Consider the following 25,432-nt stretch of genomic DNA (forward strand, 5'->3'; position numbering starts at 1 on the left):
ATAGCTCCCGGAGGCCAATTCTGTTGAATTGCGTCTGCATGCACTACCCCAAATTCGACCCAGCAAGATCAATTTTAGCGCTATTCCCCTTGCTGGGGAGGAGTACAGCAGTCGATTTTAAGAGCCCTTTAGGTCGACGGAACGGGGTTGGTTGTGTAGACTCATTAAAATCGCCCTAACCTCTTAGTGTAGACCGACCAGGGCTCAGAGAGAGAGTCACACAGAGAGGCTATTTAGACAGACACTATCACTAAGAGCGTAGCCTCTCTCTGTCTCACACTCTTTCTGGCTGTCATCTCAGAGCAAAGACTCTGTGTGTCTATCTCACTCAAACTCTCTGTGTCTCTTTCTGGCTAGCTAAGTGAGTAGTGTGTGTGTGTGTCTTTCTGGCTGGCTGCAGCTAAGAGCGTAGCCTCTGTGTATGTGTCTCTGTCTCTTTCTGGCTGACTGGCTGTCTAAGAGCGTAGACTGTGTGTGTCTGTCTCACTCTTACTCTTAGCAACAGAGAGAGTCTAAGAGCGTAGACTCTGTCTCTCTCTCTCTTAGGGGCTGTGTCTTGCTGTGGCTAAGAGCATAGACTGTATGTGTGTCTGTCTCACTGTTACTCTTAGACTCGCTCTATCGCTAAGAGCGTAGCCTGTGTGTGTTTGTCTCTGTCTCTTTCTGGCTGGTTGTGGCTAAGACAGTAGACTGTGTGTGTGTGTGTGTCTTTCTCACATTTAGTTCCTGTCTAAGAGACTAGACTCTCTCTCTCTCTGTCTCTCTTTCTGGCTGTCACTAAGAGAACTAAACACTGTGTGTATATCTCTCTCTATCGCTAAGAGCGTAGACTATGTGTGTCTCTCTTTCTGTCTTGCTGTTGCTAACTGTCTCTCTCTAAGAGACTAGTCTGTAAAGTGTCTCTGATTTAAACACAGATCATTTAAAATTAATTTATTCCTACACCCTTTATATACAAAAAAGATTGCAGCACATACAGGAAAAATGTAACTAGCCACACAATCACAGGCCCCCGTCTGCTTTTTACTGAGAAGCTGTACAGAATAAATACAGTAGAACCACAAGTTTGTGCATCTCTCTGCATGCAAGTGTACCTGGTTGGGGGGGGAGGAGGAGGGTCCTTATTGCTGATGTATGTATAAACTAAAATTCTAAGAGCATATGTACAAGCTATAGCTAAAGTTTCCACTGCTCTGTTGACTGTCAGTCCAGCTTCCTGGCGCCCAGTTTCATAGGTCCCTTTGCCACCTTCTTGTCCGCCCGTTTAGCTTCCATCTCCTTCTTCCGCTCCTCTCGCTTCTTGCGTGCTAATTCTGCCCTGCTGAGCCCTAGGAAGACACAAGAATTCCCAGCTAGTAGGAATGGCTGGATGGAACAATCATGTGCAACTTTGCTGCTTCAGCAACTCACCCTGGTCAGAGTCCACAGATTCCCAGTTTTCCTCTGTACCCCAGTCACCAATTGCATCCATGCGTCTCTGGCAATTGAAGTTAGACACAGAATTAGAATTCAGGGGAGTCCTTCACAGTTATGCACTATACTGGTGGGAGCACTCAGTGCACATTTATCTTTCCACACAGGAAGAGAAGTGAAGTAGCTAAGCCCTAAACTGAGTGGGTATCCCAGCCTGCCTTCCCCTGGAGCTTCAGTTAAACAGGGGTGGGTGGGGGTGGGGGGAGTAATAACACTAGCCATTTCCAGGCCTTTGAGGGGTTTGTACACCACTCCTTCCTCCCCCTCCTCCCCCCCCCAAAAAAACCCAATGTTACCAAGGTAGTCAGTAGTAGAGCTGGGAATTGACACACACACACCCCATCCGTGATCATGAGACATGGAGAAACTTACCTGGGTCTCTGTTGTTGACTTCTGAGTAGGGATTATGGAGAAGAAAGGATCTGGTTTCTCTATACTCGATGAGCTGTCCCAGTCATATTCGCTGGCCAGTTTGGTCCCTTCTGGCTGGGCTAAGGGAGCTTGCTGTGAGGGAGTCAGTTTCTGTGCTGTCCGGGAATCAAAATCCTCCTCCCAGCTGTCCTCTGCCACGGAGCTTTGTCCCTGAGCACCCCACTTCTTGTGACTCCAAGTGGATCCAACCTCCCAACCAGAGCTGGTCCAGTCTGATTCCTGTTTCTTGGAGGAGCTGCTGGTCTGTTAATGATTGGGGGGGGGGGGATTGATCAGAACAACCGAAAGAGGACAAATGAGCTACGAGACAGGAACTGAAGGGGCTTCTGGACTAGTCATATCCTACCTGCAAGATTTAGAAGAGGTGACTTTGAGTGCCCAGGCTCAACAGATAAAGACCAGGAATGGGAAAAGACTTCCCGCCACCCTAGCTGTTAGACCACACTGTCTTTCATACTAGTAGGCACTTGAACAATGGTTATTCCCATCTGAGGGCCATATGGTGACTAAGGCGAGAAAGGCTGACAAACTTAATTTAAAGACCACGATCAAATCCTCTTTTAACCTTCTCTGGGATAAACTAAACAGGCTGAGCTTCTCAAGTCTCTCCCTATAAGGTGGATTTTCCAGACCCAGAATCATTCTTATAGCTCTCTGCTGACCTTTTCCAATTTGACGTGTGGACACCAGAACCAGACACAGTATCCAGTAATGGTGTCACCACTACCATAGACAGAGGAAATGCCCTCTTCCTTTACTCCTACTCGATATTCCCCTGCTTATACGTCCAAGTTTGTTTGTGCCCTTTCCGCTCTAGCATTGCCCTGGAGCGCTTGGTTATTTATCATGATGTCCAAGTTCTTTTTGGTGTCACTGTAGTCTAGGATACAGTTCCCTTGCCCCATTACAGTGATCTACATTCTTTGTTCCTAGATGTAATGATCCTTAGTTCTTATACAGCACTTTTTATCAGTAGATTTCAAAGCATTTAACAAAGGATGTCATTATCCCCATTTCCCAGATGAGGAAACTGAGGCACAGAGATTTGCCCAAGGTCAGCGAGCAGGCTGTGGCAGATCCAGGAATAGAACCAAGGACTCCTAAGTCCCAGTTTAATACCCTATCCACTAGGCCACACTATTGCCCCTACAACCTTCCCAGTTGGTATTAGCTTGAGGGTTACTTGCTCCCTCCCAGAGATCCTGGAGACCAAATGAACCAGAAAGGAATACCTGCACTTAAGACAGCATATGGTGCGGCATCAGAGTGATAGCACGTGCAGAAAGTCACCTACCATCCTGGCCTCAGGCTTCTTCAACACCAAGGCTGGTTCTGACCACTCCGGGGTGTTCCAGTCATCCGGGCTCACCTGCCCTTTGGCTTGCTCGGCCTCTTGCTACAAGCAAAAGCACAGAAAATGAGGCACAGCACACAAGGAAGCAGAATCTCAAACCAGGCAGCAATAGAGCCTGCAGCTAATTTGGCATAAGTCACTGGATGGCGCTGTGGTGCATACTCTTGGGCATACGAGCAGTAGCCGGTCTTGGAAAACATGCAAAGCTGTTGTTAACTTGGTGATGCATTCATGTATTCTTTTCAGGGGAGCTATTGCAAGCAGCACAAGGGTATTTGCTGCCTACCCTTAATCTTTTTAACTACATCAGGTTCTTGGGGCAGAATTGCTTCTGGGGAACTGGGCATGAGGCACTGGCATCTGGGCTGAAAAATCTGAAACAGGATTGCCCTGCATGCTGTTTGTGACCACCTCTATCCCAGGACTGTGCATGCAGTGTAAATAAACAAGTTACACTAAAAAATTGCCCCCCCCCCCCTACTAATTTCCCCACCAGACTATAAGCTCCCAAATCTGCTCAAACTCAGCAGAGAGGTCACAAGTCCTTACTCCAATCACTGAGGCAGCCCATCTGTCATCCTCAAACAAACTCTATTGCAGACATAAGTGTGTTGCTCACCTCCAGGCTTCCCCAGTCATCATCGTCCCATCTATCTGTGGAGTTCTCTTCTTCCTCAGTCACATCCCCCTCCAGATCCCACTGGCTGGATGGAACAGGAGCTGCTGGCAACGTCACCGGGGAAGGGTTGTGGCTGGCTCCTTGAAGACAAAAGCCCACAGTATTAGAAAGTGTCCTTTCTCTGATAGTGGCCAGCACTGAGCACTTCAGAGGAACTGCGCCCAAGTTTCTCCTAACTCCTATTACAGCTAGGGCTTGTCAACACAGGGACTGCTATGGCTATACTGGTCAATTTCCCTAGGGAATCCCTTCCAAATCCCTTGTTCATTTCATATTTTTATGTTGAAAGATGCTAATTGCTGCCATCACCTGAATCTTGGATCCAAAAACAATCACAGCCAGAGTTACAGCCAATGGGTGCACCAAACAGACTCAACGGAAAGAGCAATTAAGCAACTTTGTGTAGTAGAGACAGCTACAAAGAATGGAGGGACTGACCAATGCATGTGGCAGATCAAAGCCAAGACTGCAGGGACTAGGAGATCAGTTGCAGCCTGTGTGTGTGTTGGCGGCAGGAAGCCTAGGGAAGCACTGAGTATCTGAAAGAGGAAGCGAAGGACAGAGCTTCTTGGGCACAGAGTGATAGACTGGTATCAGGTTACCTCCGAACCTTCTCTGTTACGCTAAATAGATCGAGCTCCTTGAGTCTAAGTCCCCACCTGGGGAACAGAAATTTGTCAGTGTAACACACAAAGACCTAACAAGATCCAATGGCTGGAAGTGGAAACTAGAAAAATTGAGACAGGATATAAAGCACACATTTTTAATAGGGTGCAGAGAGAATTGAGTTAAATCAGCAAGCAGGAAACTTGGATTTAAATCATCAGTTGTTAATTTTATTTTACATTTGTACTTTTAAATTATTTGCCTAACCAAAAGTTATTTTCACTGGTTGTAATCATTAAAATATACTGATTTGCAACTAAATATTGCCTTTACATTAAATGCGATGCTATTTTTTGCTAACCAGGTGGATGCACTACACCAGACATGGGCAAACTACGGCCTGCGGGTCACATCCAGCCCGCGGGACCATCCTGCCTGGCCCCTGAGCTCCGTCCCCAGCCCTTCCCCCGCTGTCCCTCCTCCCCTGCAGCCATGCCGCCGCGCTCTGGCCCGCTGCTCCCACTGGGCAGCATGGGGAGCGCAGCTGGCTCTGGCTGGGTGTCGCAGCTGCAAGCTCCTGCTGCTGGTAAGGGAGCTGGGGGGGGGGGGGTTGGGTAAGGGAGCGGAGGTCCGGGGGGGGGCAGTCAGGGAGGAGGGGGCGGAGGCTCTGGTGGGGCGGTCAGGGGATGGGGAACAGGGAGGGTTGGGAGTGGGAGTCCCAGGGGGCCTGTCAGGGGGTGGGGATGTGGATAGGGGTCGGGAGGGCAGTCAGGGGACAGTGAACAGGGGGGTTGGATAAGGCAGTGGGATCCTGGGAGGGGACGATCAGGGGACAAGGAGCAGGGGGGGTTGCATAGGTTGGGGATTCTGAGGGGGGCAGTCAGGGGCTGGTGAGTGGGAGGGGGCAGATAAGGGGCGGGGGCCAGGCTGTTTGGGGAGGCACAGCCTTCCCTACCCAGCCCTCCACACAGTTGCGCAACCCCAATGTGGCCCTCGGGCCAAAAAGTTTGCCCACCCCTGCACTACACATTTATTTAAGAAATTATATAGCTTCATATACATTTATTCAGAGTCTTAATTCTTATTTTTTATTATTTTCGAAATGGTGAATAATGCATTTCTTATTTATTAGGCGATTAACTGTGATTTTTGGAATTCAATTAGAAATGAGCAAAAACAGCTTTTTAATTTTTGTATTAGCTAAATAAAACTACTTGCAATGTGCTGGAAAATGAAAGTTTATTAAAAACATATTTTGTATTTAAAACTAATTGATTTATTATTCATCGACTGGGAAAGGAAATACAAGCTTTCCTGCTTTTTCAACTCCCAATCAGTTTATTAACTTCAAATGAACTAGTCATTGAACTGAACTTCTTGAATAAAATGAAAAGAAGAAGATATTCGCTCTGCACCTCCAGGAGAGGCTATTGCTGTCAAAAGCTGCTCAGTACTTCAACAAACTCTGGCTCCAGGTCCTTAGGTGGTGATTTCCACCAGTTAAGTGGTTTGATTTTCTTTAAAACTTTGGCACCACCTATATACTGCTTAATATTATTTTTTTCATTTAATTTAAATGCTTGACTCTAGTATTTTTAGGCCTCAACACAGTTTATCAAGATTTCAAATTTAATTTTAAGTAGGTTTACTTTTTAATTAATTTAAATGAAAAAATTTGATTTCTTTCATTATTTTAATTAAAATCATTCATTTTTATCCACCATTACAGCGAGGGTAATAGAGCATGTTACCAAGGATTGCAGGGGATTTTCCATCACAGTCAATTTTTAAATCAAGATGGGATGTTTTTCTAAGAGACCTGCTCTGTTTCAAATAGGAATTAACACAAGGAAATCCTATGGCCTGTGTTACAGCAGAGGTCAGACTAGATGATCACAAGGTCCCTTTCTGGCCTCAAACATCTGTGAAAAGCTCGCTAGAGGGGCAGACTTGAGGATTTCTGATCAAGAAAACTGCCTGCTGTTGTTTGGTTCTACTGTGTTCAGGGAAACAGGACTTTGTGTGCATTCTTTATAAATAAACAAGGTTACATCAAGATTAAAGTTGGGCAAAACAAAATTCAGCAAACAGTAAATTAGCTAAAAATGCATTTTGAGGGGCACTAAAAGTATATGCCATATTCACCCTTAGCTTGCAAACAGTTTCAGTTCAAAAAATTATTTCTTTTCCCCAAAAGATGTCAAAACTGTTTTGACACTTTTGACTTTTTGTTTACAAAAGTTTCATTTACAAATTTAGCTTAGATTAAAAAACAAAAACAAAAAGTGTTTTATGTTTTTCATTTTGCTTCAGGTGTTTTTTTGAGCTGAAACAAAGTTTTTCATTTCAGCAACCACCACCATCACCCCCCCTCAAAAAAATCACGTATTCGCTCAGCTCTAACTAAAAATATACCTGACTTCTGTCACTGATTTCCCTTTTTCTGGAAACAACCCTGCGAAGTCCCAAATACTGACCAACTGCTTGAGCCAAAGGGGCAACCATCCTTATTATATTACACTCTGGCTAGTCTTCTGTAGGCTAACTGTGTGTCATGCAAACAAGCATTTCCTTCTATCGCTTGAGATGGTGCTGCTGGCTTCAGTGCCATTTGCTGCATGGCTACTCAGTTCTCTGATGCAACCACCCCAGGGTGAATAAAGCCCAAATCAAGCTTTGCAATTACAGCTGTGCAAAGACTGACCGACACTGGGTGGCTCCGGTGCACCTCCAGTGGCGGTTTCCACAGCTGTTTGTTCTACCGTGGTCCCGGCGTTTGTTCGGATTAGCTTCGACGTAAGCGATGAGACCCCTGTCACGGCCCAGCCTGCCCAGCTGGCAGCTGCTCCCATCCCAGGGCTGGTTGACGCTGCGTGAACATCCTTCTCTGCAAAGGGAGCAGAACAGAAAGAAAAGGGGAAAAAAGTCCATTAGTTCTGTTTGGTGTTTAAATGCCTGAAAACTTCAGCACAATATTAGGATCGCTCACCCAGTTCAGAGAGCTGAGATGGATCTTCAGAGACGGTTTCTAGCTTAGTCACAAAGCTTCGAATGGCCTTGAAAGTCTAAGAAATTGAAGTTACTTTATTATTATATGCTGTAGAGATACCCCCTTAATACAGTGGGAACCCTTGTGGCACCAGTGACTGCATAGACCCCCAACTGAGATTGGATGCCACCATCACTCTGGGTGCTAGAATGGACTGGTCCAAGGTTGGAGGCCCCCGTTGTGCCGGGCATCAGAGCTGGAGGCTTGGAGTTGGTGGCTCTGCAAATTTCACTGCAGATCCAACTCACCTGATCCCTGACTGTCTTTTCAGGGTCAACTGTCAGCGCACAGAGAACCGGCAGGATTTTGAATGCACAGTCATTCATAGAGTAGAAGTTGTGAGTGGCAGCGAATCCCAAGACGCCCGCTGCCCGGGAGGGGGCAAATGGGTCTTTTGTGGCACGGCTGAAGGCAGAGATCAAAATTCTTTGTCTAGTCTGGAAATAAGAGAATGGGCAATTTATTATGTGTATTATGGTAGCACCCAGGAGCCCCAGTCACAGACCCATTGTGCTAGCCCTGCACAAACACATAAAACACCAGTCCCTGCCCTGATGAGCTTTCAATGTAAATAGACTAGACAGACACAGGGTGGGAGAAAGGAAGATTATCCATGTTTTACAGCCAAAGAACAATGAAGCGTTTTGCCCAGGGTTACACTGACTTTGTAGCAGAGCCTGGAATCAAAGCCAGGCCTTCCAGGCTCTGGGCTGGTACTTTAACCACAAAACCCTCCTATCCCCTTCTCCTGAAAGCTAGAGCATTGCTGGGATCTACAATCCACAATTCCCCACTTTAAGATGGTCACAATCTTCCTCTGCATCATATGAAGCCTTGGTGAGAAATAGGCATTTTAAAGGGAAATCATCCTGGGAAAGAAACCAGGGTCTGTGTCCCTATTTTCCCCATCCCGCCTGGCATCGGGTCCTTCGGGAGTGCAGGAAACGATCTCACTACTCACGCTGGCATTGAGGTAAGGACCGATCTTTCCAAGGCACACAGTGGTGTTGCAACGAATGGGCCCCTGGTCGTCCTTGGCCTGCAGACGGGCAAAGTGCTTCATCAGCTCCATGTTGAGATTGTTCTCGTTCAGCTTGGGGGCCAGCAGCAGCATCGACTGTGAGGGGAGGAAAGAGGCTGGTCATGGGGTAGTTCAGGTCTAATAACATCTAGCTCTTCCATAGCACTTGTCATCAGTAGCTCTCAAAGTGCCTTACAAAGGAGGTTGGTACTATTATCCCCATTGTATACATGGGGAAACTGAGTCACGGGGCTATTAAAGTGATTTGCCTGAGGTCACCCAGCAGGCAGGTGGGAGAGACAGGAATTTAACCCAGGTCTCCTGAGTCCCAGTCTAATGCTAACCCATTAGGCCATGGTGCCTCCCTAGCTCATAGGATGTGTTGACAGCATGGCTAATAACAGTGAGTAACTCCTGAAGCCTCCCTTGTTGTACAGCTGTAGTAGGGCTTTTATCCTCTGTAGGACACTAGTATTATGCAACACTTATATCGCAATAGAATTTAGAGGATTTGGGCCCCACTGTGTCAGGCACTGTACAAACAGAATAATTATAGCTGGACTAAACCTTTTTGACAAAACAGTTTTCCATAGAAAAATAGAATCTGGTGGAAACTGAAATAATGTGAGGGAACGTGGTTTTCGATAAAATTCTCAATGGAAGAAAGTCAAAGCGATTTGTTTAGACTGTTTCAACTGTTCATTTAACTTTATTTAGTTTCTACTTTTATATAATAATTTTAATATCAGATTATATGTACTGTATTGACTTGCATTTAATATTTTATAGTGTTTTGACAAACCAAACTATTTCAACATTATTGATATAAAATGAGAGGCTAAATGATTCACGGTTTCATTTTATTTCACTAACTTTTATATTATATTAATTTTTAATGTATAGCATAATTTATATATTGTTTTGACATAAACTAAATGCTTTTACCTTATTAAAATGAAACAATTTGACATTATCAAAACAAAACGTTTCAATGGTTCCAAATCAAAATTTTTCAGAGCTTCCATTCTGTGGAAAATTTAGGAATCGGAATAAAAATCATTTTTGAAATGTCAGAATTTCCCACAGAACGGAAAATCCATTATCTAATAATATAGCACGCCCTGCCCCCACAGAGCTTAACAAGTCTGGGCCCCATTGTTTCAGGCACTGTACAAACATATAATAATGGTAGTAACTGTCCCAAAATCAGGCAACAGAGTAACATCCCTTGGGGTTTGGATCTGACATTATGTCCTGCAGTGACAGACATTTCTATAGCCCTTTGTCTGTCAATGAATCCCCCTAGGATAGTGGCAAGGGTTGGGTTAAAGCTCATTAAAACTGGGAGAGAAGGGGGTAACTGCTGCCCTTCATTAAAGGGAGTTGTAAGAAGCTATTAAAGCTTCTTTATGGACTCAGAGCTGAAACATTAGGGGGCCCGCAAACAAAACGTGTGTTTTGGCACGTGAGGCCGCTCAGGCATTTGAATTCAGGGGGCAGAGGGGCTTCCCTGGGTATTGTTTTAGTAGAGGGGTGAGAGGAGAAAACAGCCAGGACGCACCAGACACAGAAGCACTGGGAAAGGGCCCTGAGAAAAAGTCAAGAGAGAGCTTTTGAGCAGAGTGCTGGCTGAAAGCAGCTGGGAGCAAAGAAACATCAAACAAAGAGATGTCCTGTTTGATTCCTGCTGTGTTCAGAGAAACAGAACTCTGTACATTCTTTGTAAATAAACAGGATTGCATCAAAGAAAACCTGATGCTATCATCAATTTCTCCTCCTAACCAAACAGCCTGGGGGACCCCAAATTTTGGTTAACGACTCGGGTCAAAAAGGGGTAATATCCAGTTCTTAACATTCATATATCCCAGAGCAGTTTACAAAGGAGGATCACTATCTGCATTTTTCAGATGGGGGAAAAAGACAGGTGGGTGACTTGCCTGAGACGAGTGGCAAAGCTGGGAACAGGTTTCAGAGTAGCAGCCGTGTTAGTCTGTATTAGCAAAAACAACGAGGAGTCCTTGTGGCACCTTAGAGACTAATTTGTTAGTCCCCAAATAAATTTGTTAGTCTCTAAGGTGCAACAAGGACTCCTCGTTGTTAAAGCTGGGAACAGAATCCAGGCCCAAGGGGGTGGGGGAGGGAGAGGACTCAGCTAGAGACATTGAAAGGGGTCTAGTTTTCAGAGGGTGGGTGCTCAGTACTTTCTGCAAATCAGGCCTCTTTCTAAAAGGCATCTCAAATCAGGCAACTAAAATCACTAGTCACTTTTGACAAATCCTTGCCCGTGTCTCCTGAGTCCTTGGTCCAAAGCACTATCCACAGACCATATTGCCTATCTATCCAGCCAGTGTACACAGTAAAAAGTGCACCCTCTGAAAACTGACAGGACTCAGGACAGACTTGTTTGAGGTTCTTTATGGGAAAGACTGTCCAGATCATGCAAACCAATATCACATAAAACCTCCTCCCCATGCAGAGGTAAGAATTAGCAACAGGATCTGACAAGATCAATAGTCCAGATAGCATCATTTTCCCCCTTAACTCCACACCACCAGCATCCTTCAAGAAGGAGGAACAGAGCAACCCTGAAATTGATTTCTAGATTATAAAGTCAGAAGGGATCACTGTGATCATCTAGTGCAGGGGTCGGCAACCTTTCAGAAGTGCAACAGAGGGTCCTGTGGCACCTTTAAGACTAACAGAAGTATTGGGAGCATAAGCTTTCGTGGGTAAGAACCTCACTTCTTCAGATGCAAGTAATGGAAATTTCCAGAGGCAGATATAAATCAGTATGGAGATAACGAGATTAGTTCAATCAGGGAGGGTGAGGTGCTCTGCTAGCAGTTGAGGTGTGAACACCAAGGGAGGAGAAACTGCTTCTGGAGTTGGATAGCCATTCACAGTCTTTGTTTAATCCTGATCTGATGGTGTCAAATTTGCAAATGAACTGAAGCTCAGCAGTTTCTCTTTGGAGTCTGGTCCTGAAGTTTTTTTGCTGTAAGATGGCTACCTTTACATCTGCTATTGTGTGGCCAGGGGGGTTGGAGTGTTCTCCTACAGGTTTTTGTATATTGCCATTCCTGACATCTGACTTGTGTCCATTTATCTTCTTGCGTAGTGACTGTCCAGTTTGGCCAATGTACATAGCAGAGGGGCATTGCTGACATGATGGCATATATAACATTGGTGGACGTGCAGGTGAATGAGCCGGTGATGTTGTAGCTGATCTGGTTAGGTCCTGTGATGGTGTTGCTGGTGGAGATATGTGGGCAGAGTTGGCATCGAGATTTGTTGCAAGGGTTGGTTCCTGAGTTAGAGTTGTTATGGTGCGGTGCATGGTTGCTGGTGAGAATATGCTTAAGGTTGGCGGGTTGTCTGTGGGCGAGGATTGGCCTGCCTCCCAAGGTCTGTGAAAGTGAGGGCTCATTGTCCAGGATGGGTTGTAGATCACTGATGATGCGTTGGAGAGGTTTAAGCTGAGGACTGTCGGTGATGGCCAGTGGAGTTCTGTTGGTTTCTTTTTTGGGCCTGTCTTGTAGCAGGAGGCTTCTGGATACACGTCTGGCTCTGTTGATTTGTTTCTTTATTTCCTTGTGTGGGTATTGTAGTTTTGAGAATGCTTGGTGAAGATCTTGTAGGTGTTGGTCTCTGTCTGAGGGGTTGGAGCAGATGCGGTTGTACCTCAGCGCTTGGCTGTAGACGATGGATTGTGTGATGTGTCCAGGGTGGAAGCTGGAGGCATGAAGGTAGGCATAGCGGTCGGTGGGTTTTCGGTATAGGGTGGTGTTAACGTGGCCATCGCTTATTTGTACTGTGGTGTCTAGGAAGTGGACCTCCCGTGTAGATTGGTCCAGGCTGAGGTTGATGGTGGGGTGGAAGCTGTTAAAATCATGGTCCCTGATTGAACTAACCTCGTTATCTCCATACTGATTTATACCTGCCTCTGGAAATTTCCATTACTTGCACCTGAAGAAGTGAGGTTCTTACCCACGAAAGCTTATGCTCCCAATACTTCTGTTAGTCTCAAAGGTGCCACAGGACCCTCTGTTGCTTTTTACAGATTCAGACTAACACGGCTACCCCTCTGATACTTTCAGAAGTGGTGTGCCGAATCTTCATTTATTCACTCTAATTTAAGGTTTCGCGTGCCAATAATACATTTTAACATTTTTAGAAGGTCTCTTTCTATAAGTCTATAATATATAACTAAACTATTGTTTGTAAAGTAAATAAGGTTTTTAAAATGTTTAAGAAGCTTCATTTAAAATTAAATTAAAATGCGGAGCCCCCCGGACCGGGGGCCAGGACCCAGGCAGTGTGAGTGCCACTGAAAATCAACTTGAGTGCCGCCTTTGGCACGCATGCCATAGGTTGCCTACCCCTCATCTAGTGTGACCTGTATAACACACAGACTTCTCTATGTTAATTCCTATTTGAACCAGAGCAGATCCGTTAGAAAAACATTCCAGCTTGATTTAAAAATGATCAGTGATGGAGAATCCACCACATCCCTTGGCAAGTTGTTCCAATGGTTATTTATCCTCACTATTAAAAATATGCACCTTATTTCCAGTCTGACTTTTCCTAGCTTCAACTTCCAACCACTAGGTCTTGTTAGACCTTTCTCTGCTAGACCGAAGAGCCCATTAAAAAAGATTTGTGGCCCATGTATGTACTTACAGACTGTGACCAAGTCCCCTATTAAACTTCTCTTTGATAAGATAAATGAATTGAGCTCCTGGAGTCTCTCACTCTCAGGCAGGTTTTCCAACCCTTTAATCATTCTCCTGGCTCTTCTCTGAACCCTCTCTACTTTAATCCACATCCTTCTTGGAAGTGTGGACATCAGAACTGGACACAGTATTCCAGCAGTGGTTGCACCAGTGCCAGATACTGAGGTAACGGAACCTCCCTACTCGAGATCCCCCATTTATACATCCAAAGATCACATTAGCCCTTCTGTTGTTCTACCTTCACTGTCTGCTCACGAATGGCTGGGTTGGTGTCCAGGAAGCCGTGCACAACGTGGGGAAAGATCTGGGTGTTGACGGTGGGTTCGTTGAGGTATTGGATGAAGTTTTCCATCTGCAACACACACACACACACACACACAGAGGCATGTGTCACCAGTCAGGACTTAACGTTTGGTCTAGTGCTGAGGCAGATCTATGCACAGTCAAAATTAGCATGGCTCAACACCATCTGTTCCTTAGAGGTTTTTAAGGTCAGGCTTGACAAAGCCCTGGCTGGGATGATTTAGTTGGGAATTGGTCCTGCTTTGAGCAGGGGGTTGGACTAGATGACCTCCTGAGGTCCCTTTCCAACCCTGATATTCTATGATTCTATGATCTGGGGAAAGCCAAGAGGAGAACCCAGATATCCTGATTCCCAATCACCTATTCTAAGCCCTTGACATCACACCTTTCCACAGCCAGGAACAGATCCAGAAATCCTGGCTCTGAGTCACCCCTGCAGCACGCTTCTTCCCAGAGCTGGGTACAGAACCCAGGCGCTCTAATTCTCAGTCCCCTTGTCCTAACAACTAAGGGGTACTCTCTCCCAAAGTAGAACCCAAAAATCCGGTCTGCTAATTCTTTGATCTAGCCACAAAACCATTCCCCTCCCAGAGCTGAGACTAGAACCCAGGAGTCCCAACTCCCATTCTCCTTGTTCTAACCACTAGACAGGCACCATTCCCCTCCCAGAGCCAGGAACAGAACCCAAAAGTTCAGACTCCCAGTTCCCTCCCTGTTCTAACGAGAACAGAAGAACATTGCTCCTGCCTACCCGTCTGAGCCCTGGATCCGCCCAAGTGCACAGATGCAAAACGAGGCTGATCACTGACCTGCTGCAGCAGCCGTATCCTCATGGCTCGGTCGGTGGAGGAGAACATTTTGACGATGACAGGAATGATCTTCTGCTGATACTCTTCAGTGTTCAGGAACTTCCCCACCTGCAAAAACACTGGAAGTTAAAGAGGAGGCTTTCATCCTGGAGGAGATGAGGGGCATGCAAAGCTTTAGTGTGGAGATGGAAAGTGGTGACGTGGGCCCATAAGCCTTCCAGAGAAAAGATACTCCTAGCTGGGCCACACAAAGAAATTAATCTGTAGGTGTTCCTGGAGTACTGACGTCAGCTCTTGGCACCATCTCCAACATGGTCCATACATCTCGGGAATGGAGTCCCCATATTTTTTTTTTTATATATATATATATATATATATATATATATATATATACATACACACACACACACACACTGCAAGGTCATGTGTCACTTGATGAGGAATGTGTAGTGATGACACACCTCTCTGGCCTCAGTTTCCCTTTTCCTGGCATGGGGTGGGGTAAAGTGGGGGAAGGGGGGGTGGGAATGAGAGAACACACAGAGCCCTGGCATGGCGGGAGAATCAAGGACTCTGATATAGGTGGAGTGAATGTAGCACATCCAGCCCGCCATGAGAGGTGGGCGTTGCAGGGAGTCCCTGAACGAGAGCGTGGTTCACAGGCCACTTGTGCAGGAAATGGAGAGATGCAAGGACCTCTGATGTATGCAACATGTGCAGCCTACAGAAGCTGCGAAGCGCGCGACCCCTTAATAGGGCAGTTTAGCCCTAAAATGCCTCTCTCCCCCAAGCACACCAACTTCACTGAGTCACAGGCGGAGATCGAGCCTTCTAGGGCTCTAGCGAACAGAGCAACAATCTGTTCTCACTTTGAACTGTCCCTATAGTGTTACTTTGTGTTTGCCTGTCTCCTCCCTGTCCCTTCCATAGGTCCTGCTCAGTCACAGGAGATCTCCAGCAGCAACTGTTCTCCCCTCCCCACAAGCAAAGTCCACTTGCCAGCAGTCCTTGCTCACTCTGGGAACTACAATCCTCAGAATGCCCAGAGACAGGAAACAGGCCTGTAGCCCCATCCCGTCACAAGATGTAAACAGAGGAATGCCACCATTAGAACAGCAGCTCACCTTGAAGAGTGGGGTCAGGATGACAGCACCAGCGTTACCAAACTCAAAGGCCGTCAGCAGCTGTGGGAGGATCTTGTGCCGGCAGAAATCTTCGGGGAAGGTGTCTAGGTTGTTGCTCAGCTCCTGGAAGAACTTCTGCCGTTCTGCTGGTTCCTTAATCTGCCAGGACAGGGGGAAAAGGAAATGGGGTCACTGGGCAGACTAGCCTGCTCCTTGTGGTTCCATTTTGCCCTTTGGGGCTGCCAACAAGAGAATCAATGACAATGATGGCTTGGATTGCCGCAGTCTCCTCTCCCACTAGATAATGGATGGAAATACAGCAAGTTCTTGTTCTACCATACAGGGGCATGAATTTCCAGCTCTGCTAACATGGGCTGGAGTTGAACCAGTGACTTAAAGCTGAAGTGGTCTTTATCCTATATAACCCTGAACCCACCAGTCCTCCCACAACTTGGGGCCACATCAGAACTAATGCCTTGTGGAATGAAAAGACACCTTACCCCTTTCCCTGCCCCCTAACCCAGTCAGTCCCCATACCCTGCGGCAGGATTGACGCCAGTACTCCCTAGAGAGGAAAGGCCTGACATCCCATTCCCCACCTCCCTGATCCAGCTAGTCTCCCCCGCAGAGCTGGTGCCCTCTGGAGAGGAAGGGCTTCATATCCCATTCCCCACTACAGCCAGTTCCCTCTCAACCTCCCCCCAAAATGAACTGTGCTCCAGAAGCCACTTTTCCCCATCAAGAGAACATATAACGGACCCAAGACAAATGCCAGTACTGCCCAAGGCAAGTTCAATGGGCCAATAAACCAATGCAGGGGGTCCTCAAGCCCCAGCAATTGATTGGACACTCTCTTGGGCACCTCTGGCCTACTTAGAGGAGTTCTAATACTTTCCACTCCTCCTGACCGGAGGTGACAAGGCTACAGGCATCGTTCTCACCTGGATCTCTTCCAGGAAAAGGTTGGTCTCTACAAAGCTGTTCTTCATGAAGCCATTGGGGCCCCGGCAGTTCTGGAGGAACTTGGCAGGGTTGGGGCGGATTTTGGGGTTGGCCCCCACCAGTTCACAGTAGTGGGGGACCAGCGACTTGGGGATCTGGAGAGAGGATACACAGATTCTACAGTCAGGAAGAGGTGTCCCTCATGTGTGTTAAGCATTTGCTATGTATACTAATTAGTTTGGGATCTTTTCAGCTTGGATGGCAAAGCAGCTGACAATGGCCAATGGATCTCATTATCCCTGTTTTAGGAATGAGGAAACTGGGGCACAGGAAAACAGGCTGAGCTGCCCAAGATGACACAGCAACTCCAAGGCAGAGCTGGGAAGAGAACCCAGGAATCCTGACTCCTGTCCCCATGCCTCCCAAAGCTGGGGATAGAATCCAGGAGTCCTGGCTGCTTCCCCTCCCCCACACTAATCACTAGACTTCCCACCCCTTCCCTCCCAGAACTGGGAGTAGAACTCAGGAGCCCTGACTCCCAGCCCCTCCTGCTCTAACCCCTAGACCCCACTCCCCCTAGAGTTCTCAGCTCCCAGTCCTGTGCCCTATCTATTGCACTCCACTGTTATTCTACAGCACAATCACAAAACTCTTTACCAACCCGTTTGAAATTGCACTGCTCCGTAAAGAACAGTACCTGCACATAGGCTGCGTAAAGCAGAGAGTGATCTGCAATCCTTGTCATGCTCCTATAAGTTTGGCCAATAAACAAAACAGAAGGGCCACTATTTAGCCACAGGATGGACAGACGCAGGGTAATATGCTATCAGTTCCCCACCAATGCATCCCTATAGAAAATTGCATCGACTCACCCTCTCATTAACAGGGTGAAGCTGATGGTTAGCTCTGGGGCGTGTGGCCTAGCGAACTGGGACAAAGGAAACTTCAGTTCTATTCCTGGCTCTACCATTGGCCTGCTGGGTAACATCTTGCCCCCTCTGTGCCTCAGTTTCCCCATCTGTAAAATGGGAATAATGAGTCTAACCTCCTCTGTAAAGCCTCTATGATCTATTGATGAAAAGTGCTACATAAGAGCTAGGGTCTATTATTACTGAAGTCAATGGGGCCTGAAAGACACATTCTCTCCCCACAGCATATTGTGAGACCCACCAGCAATCAACATTCCCTGCTGGGTCCCTTCTGTGTGTAACCCTGATCCACTCCATGTGGTGCTCTGTCCCCCTCTAGCCATGGCTGGGCCACTGACAGAGGTTGATGGGTCTGCTACAGCCTGGTTCTTTTAGCACACGTCACAGAGGCTCCTGATTCCGGGTTTGATTCCTGTTGCCAACAACCCACCCACCGGTGTAATATTACAAGTAGAGGGATTGGAGCCAGGCAGATCTGCTGATTAATTACTTTGCCAGGCCCTATCAACAGAGCGGGTGGGAAGAGAACTGACCACATTACCTTGCTGAGGGATCGCAAGGAGGACGGGCGGGGCAGGGTGCCATTGAAAACCTCCCAGATGAGGCAGCCAAGACGCCACATGTCCGCAGACCTGGCACAGCAGAAGAACAGATGTAACTTTCCCAATGGTTTCCCCATGGGGAAGGAAAATGCAACCCAGCTGTATTTTGCATAGCATGATCCATACAAACTACACCCCCAGACACTTTAGGGTTAGGCAGAAGGGCTATGCAGGGAAATAAACAATAGGGGAGCTTGAAATGAGACGGGGGCTCTTGCATGCGCGTGCACACACACTGTCGAGAGGTGGCAGTGATTAGATAAGCAGAACGGCCCCTAGAGGGGGATACAACAATTCTGTTTGCAGACAAGCGTCTTGCACACACAGAGAAGAAGCAGGTGCTGGGTGAACTGAGAGAAGAGCAGAGAGAGATGCAGGAAGGAGGATTCCTGAGGGAAAGGGGCTGCAGAGGAAAAGGCTCTTGCACATGCACACAGCAGGACATTGCGGAGAAAGAAAGATTAGGTCATGGAGGGTGACTGGAGAAAGATCACAGAGTACGGCACAATAAGCAGAGCTCATAGCCTCTCCCTTCTATACCCTGGGCTGTGTTAGTTATTGGGCTCAATGCAGGAATCACAGGGAAAAATTCTCTGGCCTGTGTCAAACAAGAGGTCAGACATAATGGTTCCTTCTGGTCTTAACATCTACAAATCTATTTGTATTACAGTAGTGTCTAGAGAGGCCCTGACAGAGATTGGGAGGCCTCTGTTGTGCCGGGTGCGCTGCAGACCTCACTCAGCTGAGATTAGGGGGCCCATCATGCTGGGCACTGCACAGTCACACAGTGAGAGAGAGTCTCTGCCCCGAAAGAGCTTACAGTCTAACTAGATAAAAGGATGGGAGGAGAGTAACGGGCTCCTCCCCATCTCCCACTCACCATTTCTCCCCAGGGGTTTTGCTGTTATCTGTTTTCTCTGGTGGGTCGTATCTTTCCAGCTCAGGGATCCCTTTCCGAGGCGGGGTGTTGTCACCCTGGGTCGAGTACATGTAATCCAGGCCACCCAGCTTCCACTCACCAGCGCGGTCCACAAAAACAGCAGACATGCACACATTATTGTGGATGAGGTTGCAGTCATTCACCAGGAAGCTGAGAGCTTTCTGGAAAGGCAAGGGAAGGACAAGTGAGAGGAGCAGTCAGCTGGGACCCTCGTGAGAAGAATCTTAGAGACAGAATGGTCTAGTTGAGGGGTGGGATTGGGAGTCAGAACTCCTGCGTTCCATTCCCAGTTCTAGGACAGGAATGGGGTCTGGTGGGTTAGAGCAGGGAAGTCTGGGAGCCAAGGTTCCTGGGTTCCATTCTTAGCTGTAGGTCATCAGTGGGGTCTAGCTGTGAGAGAAAAGCGGGGCGGCTGGGAGTCAGGACTCCTGGGTTCTATTGCCAGCTCTGCAACTGATTCCCTGTGTGCCCTTGGAGAAGTCACCTTCCTTTTCCACACCTCAGTTTCCCCATCTATAAAATGGGGATAATGCTATTCACTTGACTCATAGTTGGTTTACCCCAGCATCCTGGATCAGACAATATGATAACATAGTTGGGAATGGCAGAAGTCTCTTTCTAACCTCAGTTGGGTCTAACCTGGACAGTTCTACCCCTGGACAGATCAAGGGATCATTGGCAGGACTGCAGCCCTCAATAGCTATACCTGGTTAAAGAAGAAGCAGAAGCGGTGTGTTCTGTCTGGGAAGAACTCGAAAACTCACCAGGGTGCAGCAAAATAAATGATCGTTATTACTATGGCAGCACATTGCTCCACTAAAACTAGGCTTGGAAAGATTAGATTTTTATTGGTAAATCTCGATTTCACTGAACACACAAACCAAGGAAAAAATATCTCCTTCAATAACAGAAATGTACAGCTAGGCAAAGTAAGAAAAATGCTGTTTAAGCACATAGTAGAGTTTGATTAAAGGATATTTACTTTTTATATTCTGATACGTGAAGTTGACAGTTTGTTTTAACGGCTATAAAGCCTTAACTTTTTGAAACTCAACATCTACTGCCATTAAATAATTAGCCTGAGACCTCTATTGTCTAACCGCACTCCCATAATTTCCTGCAACTGTGAAAATTTAAAATCAATAAAAACTGAAAAACAGGTTAAAAATAAAGATCAATATTATCTGTCAAAATTAAAAACAATAAAAATCTAATTCTGGCAAGCTTAATTAAAACTGAGGGGCAACCAAGACTGGGGGCTGTGGGCAAAGGAGTTGGTGTTTTAGGATTTTCTACATAGGCACAACCCATCTGCTTGAGATCACTGTATCTTACCACAATCTGATGGAGGCCCCACGATATCTCCTGTTCGTTTAACCCTCCAGAGTCTGCTTTCGACTTCAGGTAAGTACTCAGAGATGTCACAGGCTCTGTCACCACGTGCAAACATTTCTCCGTCTATCCCCCCCACACAAAAAAAACACCATGTTTCTTTTTGTTACAGAAGCACCCAGAGGCTCCAACTGAGATTGGAGCCCCTTTGTGCTGGGCACGTTAATAGTACTATTACAGTAGCATTGTGAAGCCCCAACCAAGATTGAAAGGTCCTGTTGGACCTGGCGTTGCACAGACCACCCCCACAACTGAGATCAGGGGTCCTGTCGGATAGGACGTCACAAAGACCCCCACAACTGAGATCAGAGAGGCACTGTACAACCCCCCTCCAGTGGAGATTGGGGCCCCTGTTATGCCAGGCACTGTACAACCCTCCTCCAACTGAGATTGGGGCCCCTGTTGTGCCAGGCACTGCACAATGCTCTCCCTTCCCTCACTAATTGAGAGCAAGGACCCCTTAGTGTCAGTCACTGCGCAGAATCTCCCAACCAAGATAGGGGACTGTACAGACACACACATCCCAGCAAGATCAGGGACCCCCATTGTGCCAGGCTCCACACAGATCCCCCCACAAATGAGATCAAGGGACCCTTCGTGCCTGCCACTGCACAGACACCACTGCCACAGACAACAGTGACTAACCCATCCCCATTAGGGGGTCCAGCATGCAGCCCCTGGCATAGCAAAAGGCCCAGATCTCTGTCAGGATCCATGCGGTGCCCTAAAGAGGATCGCCAATCTTGTTCAGGGTTGCTGGGCCCTACCGTAATACAAGTAAACAGATAATAAATAAATGCATCCACTATAGGAAGACAAAAGTGTAATACACTGTGCTGTCCCACTGCAAGCTGGACATGTCGGGTCATACCGCTTTATCCAAATTCAGGATTGGCTGCAGTTTCATAAAGGCAGTGGATAAATAACATAATTCCATCCAGTATCAAGCCAGCACCCTAAGCATTGGTGTTTTTCAGCCTAGGAAACACACTCTGGGGCAGAGATCACCCTTTACTCCGTGCCAGATGTGATTCAAATCCAGCCCTGTTCAGGGCCTCAAAAACCACCGCAAACTAAAATCATAATCATCAAAGCCTGTAGACATGGCCACAATATGAAATCATAAATATAACAGACGCTAGGTACCGCCACACATAAAAATCATAACCAGTACCTCCAATCCATCAATGTAGGACAGAATATTGGGGTGTCGGAGGGTTTTAAAGCGTTTGAAAGCTGCCTTGGCGACCTGTGTCTGTTCATCCGAATTAGGTTTAACTTCATAGACGAAAACAGATACCAGATCCCCTGTGGTCTGAAGAAAAACAAAAAAGTGTTATGTGCTATTTATTTAAGGGTGTCTATCGTCCCATAGTATCTGAGCAGTGCTATTATCCCCATTGTACAGATGGTGAAACTGAGGGACAGAAAAAGGATGCGACTTTGCCAGAAGCTGGGAATGGGTGACAGGGGATGGATGGATCACTTGATGATTGTCCTGTTCTGTTCATTCCCTCTGAAGCACCTGGCATTGGCCACTGTCAGAAGACAGGCTACTGGGCTAGATGGACCTTTGGTCTGACCCAGTATGGCCCACAGGTCACATGGGGAGTCTATGGAATTGAACCCAGGTCTCCTGTGTCCCATGCTGGCATTCAAATTGCTGGCTCATCTTTCCTCCCATGTGGGGGGAGGGGAGTCAGGGATGGTCTGTTTGGGGGAGGTCTGTTAGTGGACAGAGCATTGCACTCACAAGACTTGGTTTCTATTCCAGGCTCAACTACTGGCCTGCTAGGTGACATTTGGCAAGTCCCATCCCCGCTCTGTGCCTCAGTTTCCGCACATATAAAATGGGGATGATACCAACTTGCTTTGAAAGGGGGTTTTGTGATCTACTGCTGAAAAGCTCCATACCAGAGCTAGGTATTAAATAATTATTACTATTTTTATTATATGGACCCTATAATGAGGGTAACTGTCTGCCTCTGGGGTGGAACACAGCAGCCACTCTGGAAGCAGGCTAAACCCTCCCATTTTCATGTTGCTATTTGTCCCCTGACCCTAGGGGACTACAATTAGTACTAGATCCAGACCTTGGATGTCCCCCAGCTGCTTTAGAAAGTGGGGTGTGTGTGTGTGTATGGGGGAGACCCTTGAGACTAAGAAGGAACTAGATAAGCCCTCAATTGGGGGTGCCTGGACCTTTTATTTTTGGGGATGCTCAGGAGTGGGGAGAGCTTGGAGGGACCCTGAAAATCCTTGTTACTGGGGGAGGAATAGCCTAGAGGACCCCCTGAAACATCCTTCCATCCTAGTGGGGTCCCCCTGGAACCCCTTCTATACTTGAGAACAGTATCTGAGTGGGGGCTTGGACCACACCGTCCCATAAACCAGGGGAGAAGCAGAACTCTGGGGATCATTAAACACCTGTTCTCAGGGGTTCTGGAAACCCTGCCTCAGTCCAAGAGCTCTCTGAAACTCCCCCTTTACACCAAGAGCAGGGCTTGAACCCCACCCCCTTTATCCCTCACCTCTAGCTCAGGCTGGGGAAGGGGAGCCTGGATACCCTCTACACCCCGGCCTAGGGATGAGGGCATAGAAACCCACTCTTGAACGCCAGACTGGGGGGGGGGGAGACCTCGCCCCGTACCCCGGGTTGGGGAGGGAGAGACCTGGAAACCTACCTCCCCCCCGCGTACCCCTGGGTGTGGAGCCTGGAAACCTCTCCCCCTCCCCCGGGTTGGGGACCTTGGAAAACCCCACCCCCGTACCCCGGGCTAGAGAGGGGGAAGCCTGGAAACCTACCTCCCCCCCCGTAGCCCTGTCTGGGGAGCCTGGAAACCTCCCCCCGTACCCCGGGCTGGGGAGGAGGAGGAGGCCTGAAAACCTCCCCCTGTGTCCCGGGCTGGCGGGGCCGGTGGCGGCGGCTCCAGACCGGGGAGGCCCCGCCACGTCAGGCGGGCGGAAGACAGGCCGGGCCCAAGGGGGGGATTCACCTTCCTCTTGCCCCGGTGCAGCTGCCAGGGCCCCGCGGGCTCCCCCCGCTCCGCGCCCGCCTCCGCGCCGAACTCATAGGGGAAATCCCGGACCGGGTCCCGGGAGAAGAACCACATCGTCCGGCCGGGCCGCTCCGGGACCGGGATCCGGCTCCTCCGGGCTGCGCGGAGCAGACGGGCCGCCAGGGGGCAGCAGAGAGCGCTGCGCTGCGGTGGGGGGAGCGGGGAAGGAGGCTGGGAGGGGCTGGGGGCTGAGCAGGGGAGCAATGATGGGGGAGGGGAAGGCCTGGGGCAGAGCTAATCCCGGAAGCTGCCCCTCCTCCCCCAGCAGCCGCACACTCTGGTAGGGTGCAGAAGGGCCTCAGCGGCTCCTGCCAGCTGCCGCCTTTGTTTTGCTGGTGGAGCTGTCCAGGCACAAAGAGGTGACCTGATTGTCCACAAGGTCCCACAGCAAGTGACAGCCTGGGAATGGGACCCAGGAGTCCTGCCTCCCAGTCTCTTAGGGTGAGCAGATGTCCCGATTTTATTTGATATTCGGGGCTTTTTCTTATATAGGCGCCTATTACCCTCCACCCCCGTCCCAATTTTTCACATTTTCTATCTAGTGACCCCACAGTCTCTGCTCCACTACTAACCCAGGCTCTCCTCCTTGAGTCAGGAATAAAACTCTGTCTCCCAGTCTCTATTCTAACCCTGAGATGACCACCAGCACCCCCAACATTTTTGTGGGGAACTGTTTTTTATTTATCTAGTATAACTGAGAAATTAGATGTGTTCTGTTCCTAGCTGTGCTGGGTGACCTTGGACAAGACATTTCACCTTTCTGTGTATCAGTTTCCCCCTCTGTAAAATGGGTATGATGATACCGCCCTCCCTTGTCAAGCACTTTCAGATCTAGAGATGCTATCTAGGAGTTAGGTATTATTGTGAAGCTTGACAAATTCAGACTAGAAATATAGTGCAAATTTTTAAAAGGGAAGGTGATTAACTACTACTAGAATAGTTGGCCTTGAGCTGTGATGGATTTTCCATCACTTGAAGTCTTTCAATCAAGACTAGATGTCTTTCTAAACAATCTGTTCAAGCGCAAACAGAGATTATTAGCTTAATGCAGAAATTACTTACTGTGTGAGGTTCTCTGGCCTGTTTTATACAGGAGGTCAGACTACATGATTATAAAGATCCCTTTCTGGTCTTAAAAATCTATTAATCTATACCTCACACAATAGGACAGGGGTGGGGAATCTTTTTTCTATCCTGGGCCATTGACTCAGAAAAAAATCAATCGCGGGCCACACACAAGTAAAAAGCAAGGGTCTGATTCAAAGTCCCCAGCCCCGCACCCCCTGCCCCACGGCCACCGGCCCCACCCCAGGCTAGCTCCCCAGCCCCAGAGGAGTGCCGGGAGGGCGGGTGGCACGTGGCCCCAGCCCCGGAGTGCCAGGAAGGCGGACAGCGCATGGCCACAGCCTCCCCAGCCCCAGAGCACTGGGAAGACGTGCAGCGCGCGACCACAGCCTCCCCAGTCCCGGAGCGCTAGGAGGGCAGATGGATGGCACTGCTGCAGCCCGCCCAGAGCACAGGGGGACTAGAGGAGCTGCACGCTGCATGGCAGTAAATAGAAGAGGGGGAGGCCTGGGCGGGGTGAAGCGTGGACAGGTCCATGCCTGGCTGTTTGGGGAGGCACAGCCTCCTCCAACCTATGGTACCCGCCGCCCATGCACAGGCCAGATGAAAGTAAGCAACGGGCCAGAACTAGCCCATGGGCCATAGGTTCCCCACCCCTGCAATAGGGCTTTGGCCTCTGGCGTTTTGAACCCTGATTTTGAGGTATTTAGGTATTGCTACATTCAGTGTTGCAATGCCTAACTGATTTAGTACCAGAAATCTAATTTTCAAATGGGATTTAGGCACTTAGGACCCAAAAGCCTATGGATTTAGGCTCCAAAGTACTTAAATCTCTTTTGAAAATTAGATTTAGGCCATGTCTCCTAAATCAGTTAGGTGTTGAAACACTGAGTACAGCAATGCCTAAATACTTTTTAAAA

The 25,432-nt window shown here is 48.0% G+C and overlaps 1 protein-coding gene across 1 annotated transcript; it reads right to left on the bottom strand.

Moving 5' to 3' along the window:
- Positions 1–918: 918 nt before the first annotated feature.
- On the bottom strand, positions 919–23,576 carry SCYL1 (SCY1 like pseudokinase 1). The gene is made up of 18 exons (XM_034776959.1): positions 23,385–23,576; positions 21,563–21,703; positions 20,332–20,454; positions 18,937–19,157; positions 17,996–18,086; positions 16,525–16,680; positions 15,584–15,742; positions 14,460–14,567; positions 13,586–13,699; positions 8,555–8,710; positions 7,842–8,030; positions 7,534–7,609; positions 7,249–7,431; positions 3,879–4,018; positions 3,200–3,301; positions 1,846–2,148; positions 1,411–1,477; positions 919–1,328 (listed from the first exon to the last, which is right to left on the bottom strand). Exons 1-18 carry the CDS (start codon positions 23,499–23,501, stop codon positions 1,204–1,206), a joined length of 2,571 nt encoding a protein of 856 aa, XP_034632850.1. The 5' UTR covers positions 23,502–23,576; the 3' UTR covers positions 919–1,203.
- Positions 23,577–25,432: the final 1,856 nt, after the last annotated feature.

Source organism: Trachemys scripta, chromosome 7 (genome assembly GCF_013100865.1).
Source record: "Trachemys scripta elegans isolate TJP31775 chromosome 7, CAS_Tse_1.0, whole genome shotgun sequence".
Lineage (NCBI taxonomy): Eukaryota > Metazoa > Chordata > Testudines > Emydidae > Trachemys > Trachemys scripta.

Coding starts and splice junctions, on each gene's coding strand:
- SCYL1 (XM_034776959.1), bottom strand. CDS start 23,501: ATGTGGTTCTTCTCCCGGGACCCGGTCCGGGATTTCCCCTATGAGTTC. Junction 8,031..8,554: donor GTCCTTACCTCAATGCCAGC/GTGAGTAGTGAG, acceptor TCTTATTTCCAG/ACTAGACAAAGAATTTTGAT. Junction 4,019..7,248: donor ACCGGAGCCACCCAGTGTCG/GTCAGTCTTTGC, acceptor TTTGTCTTCAAG/GAGCCAGCCACAACCCTTCC.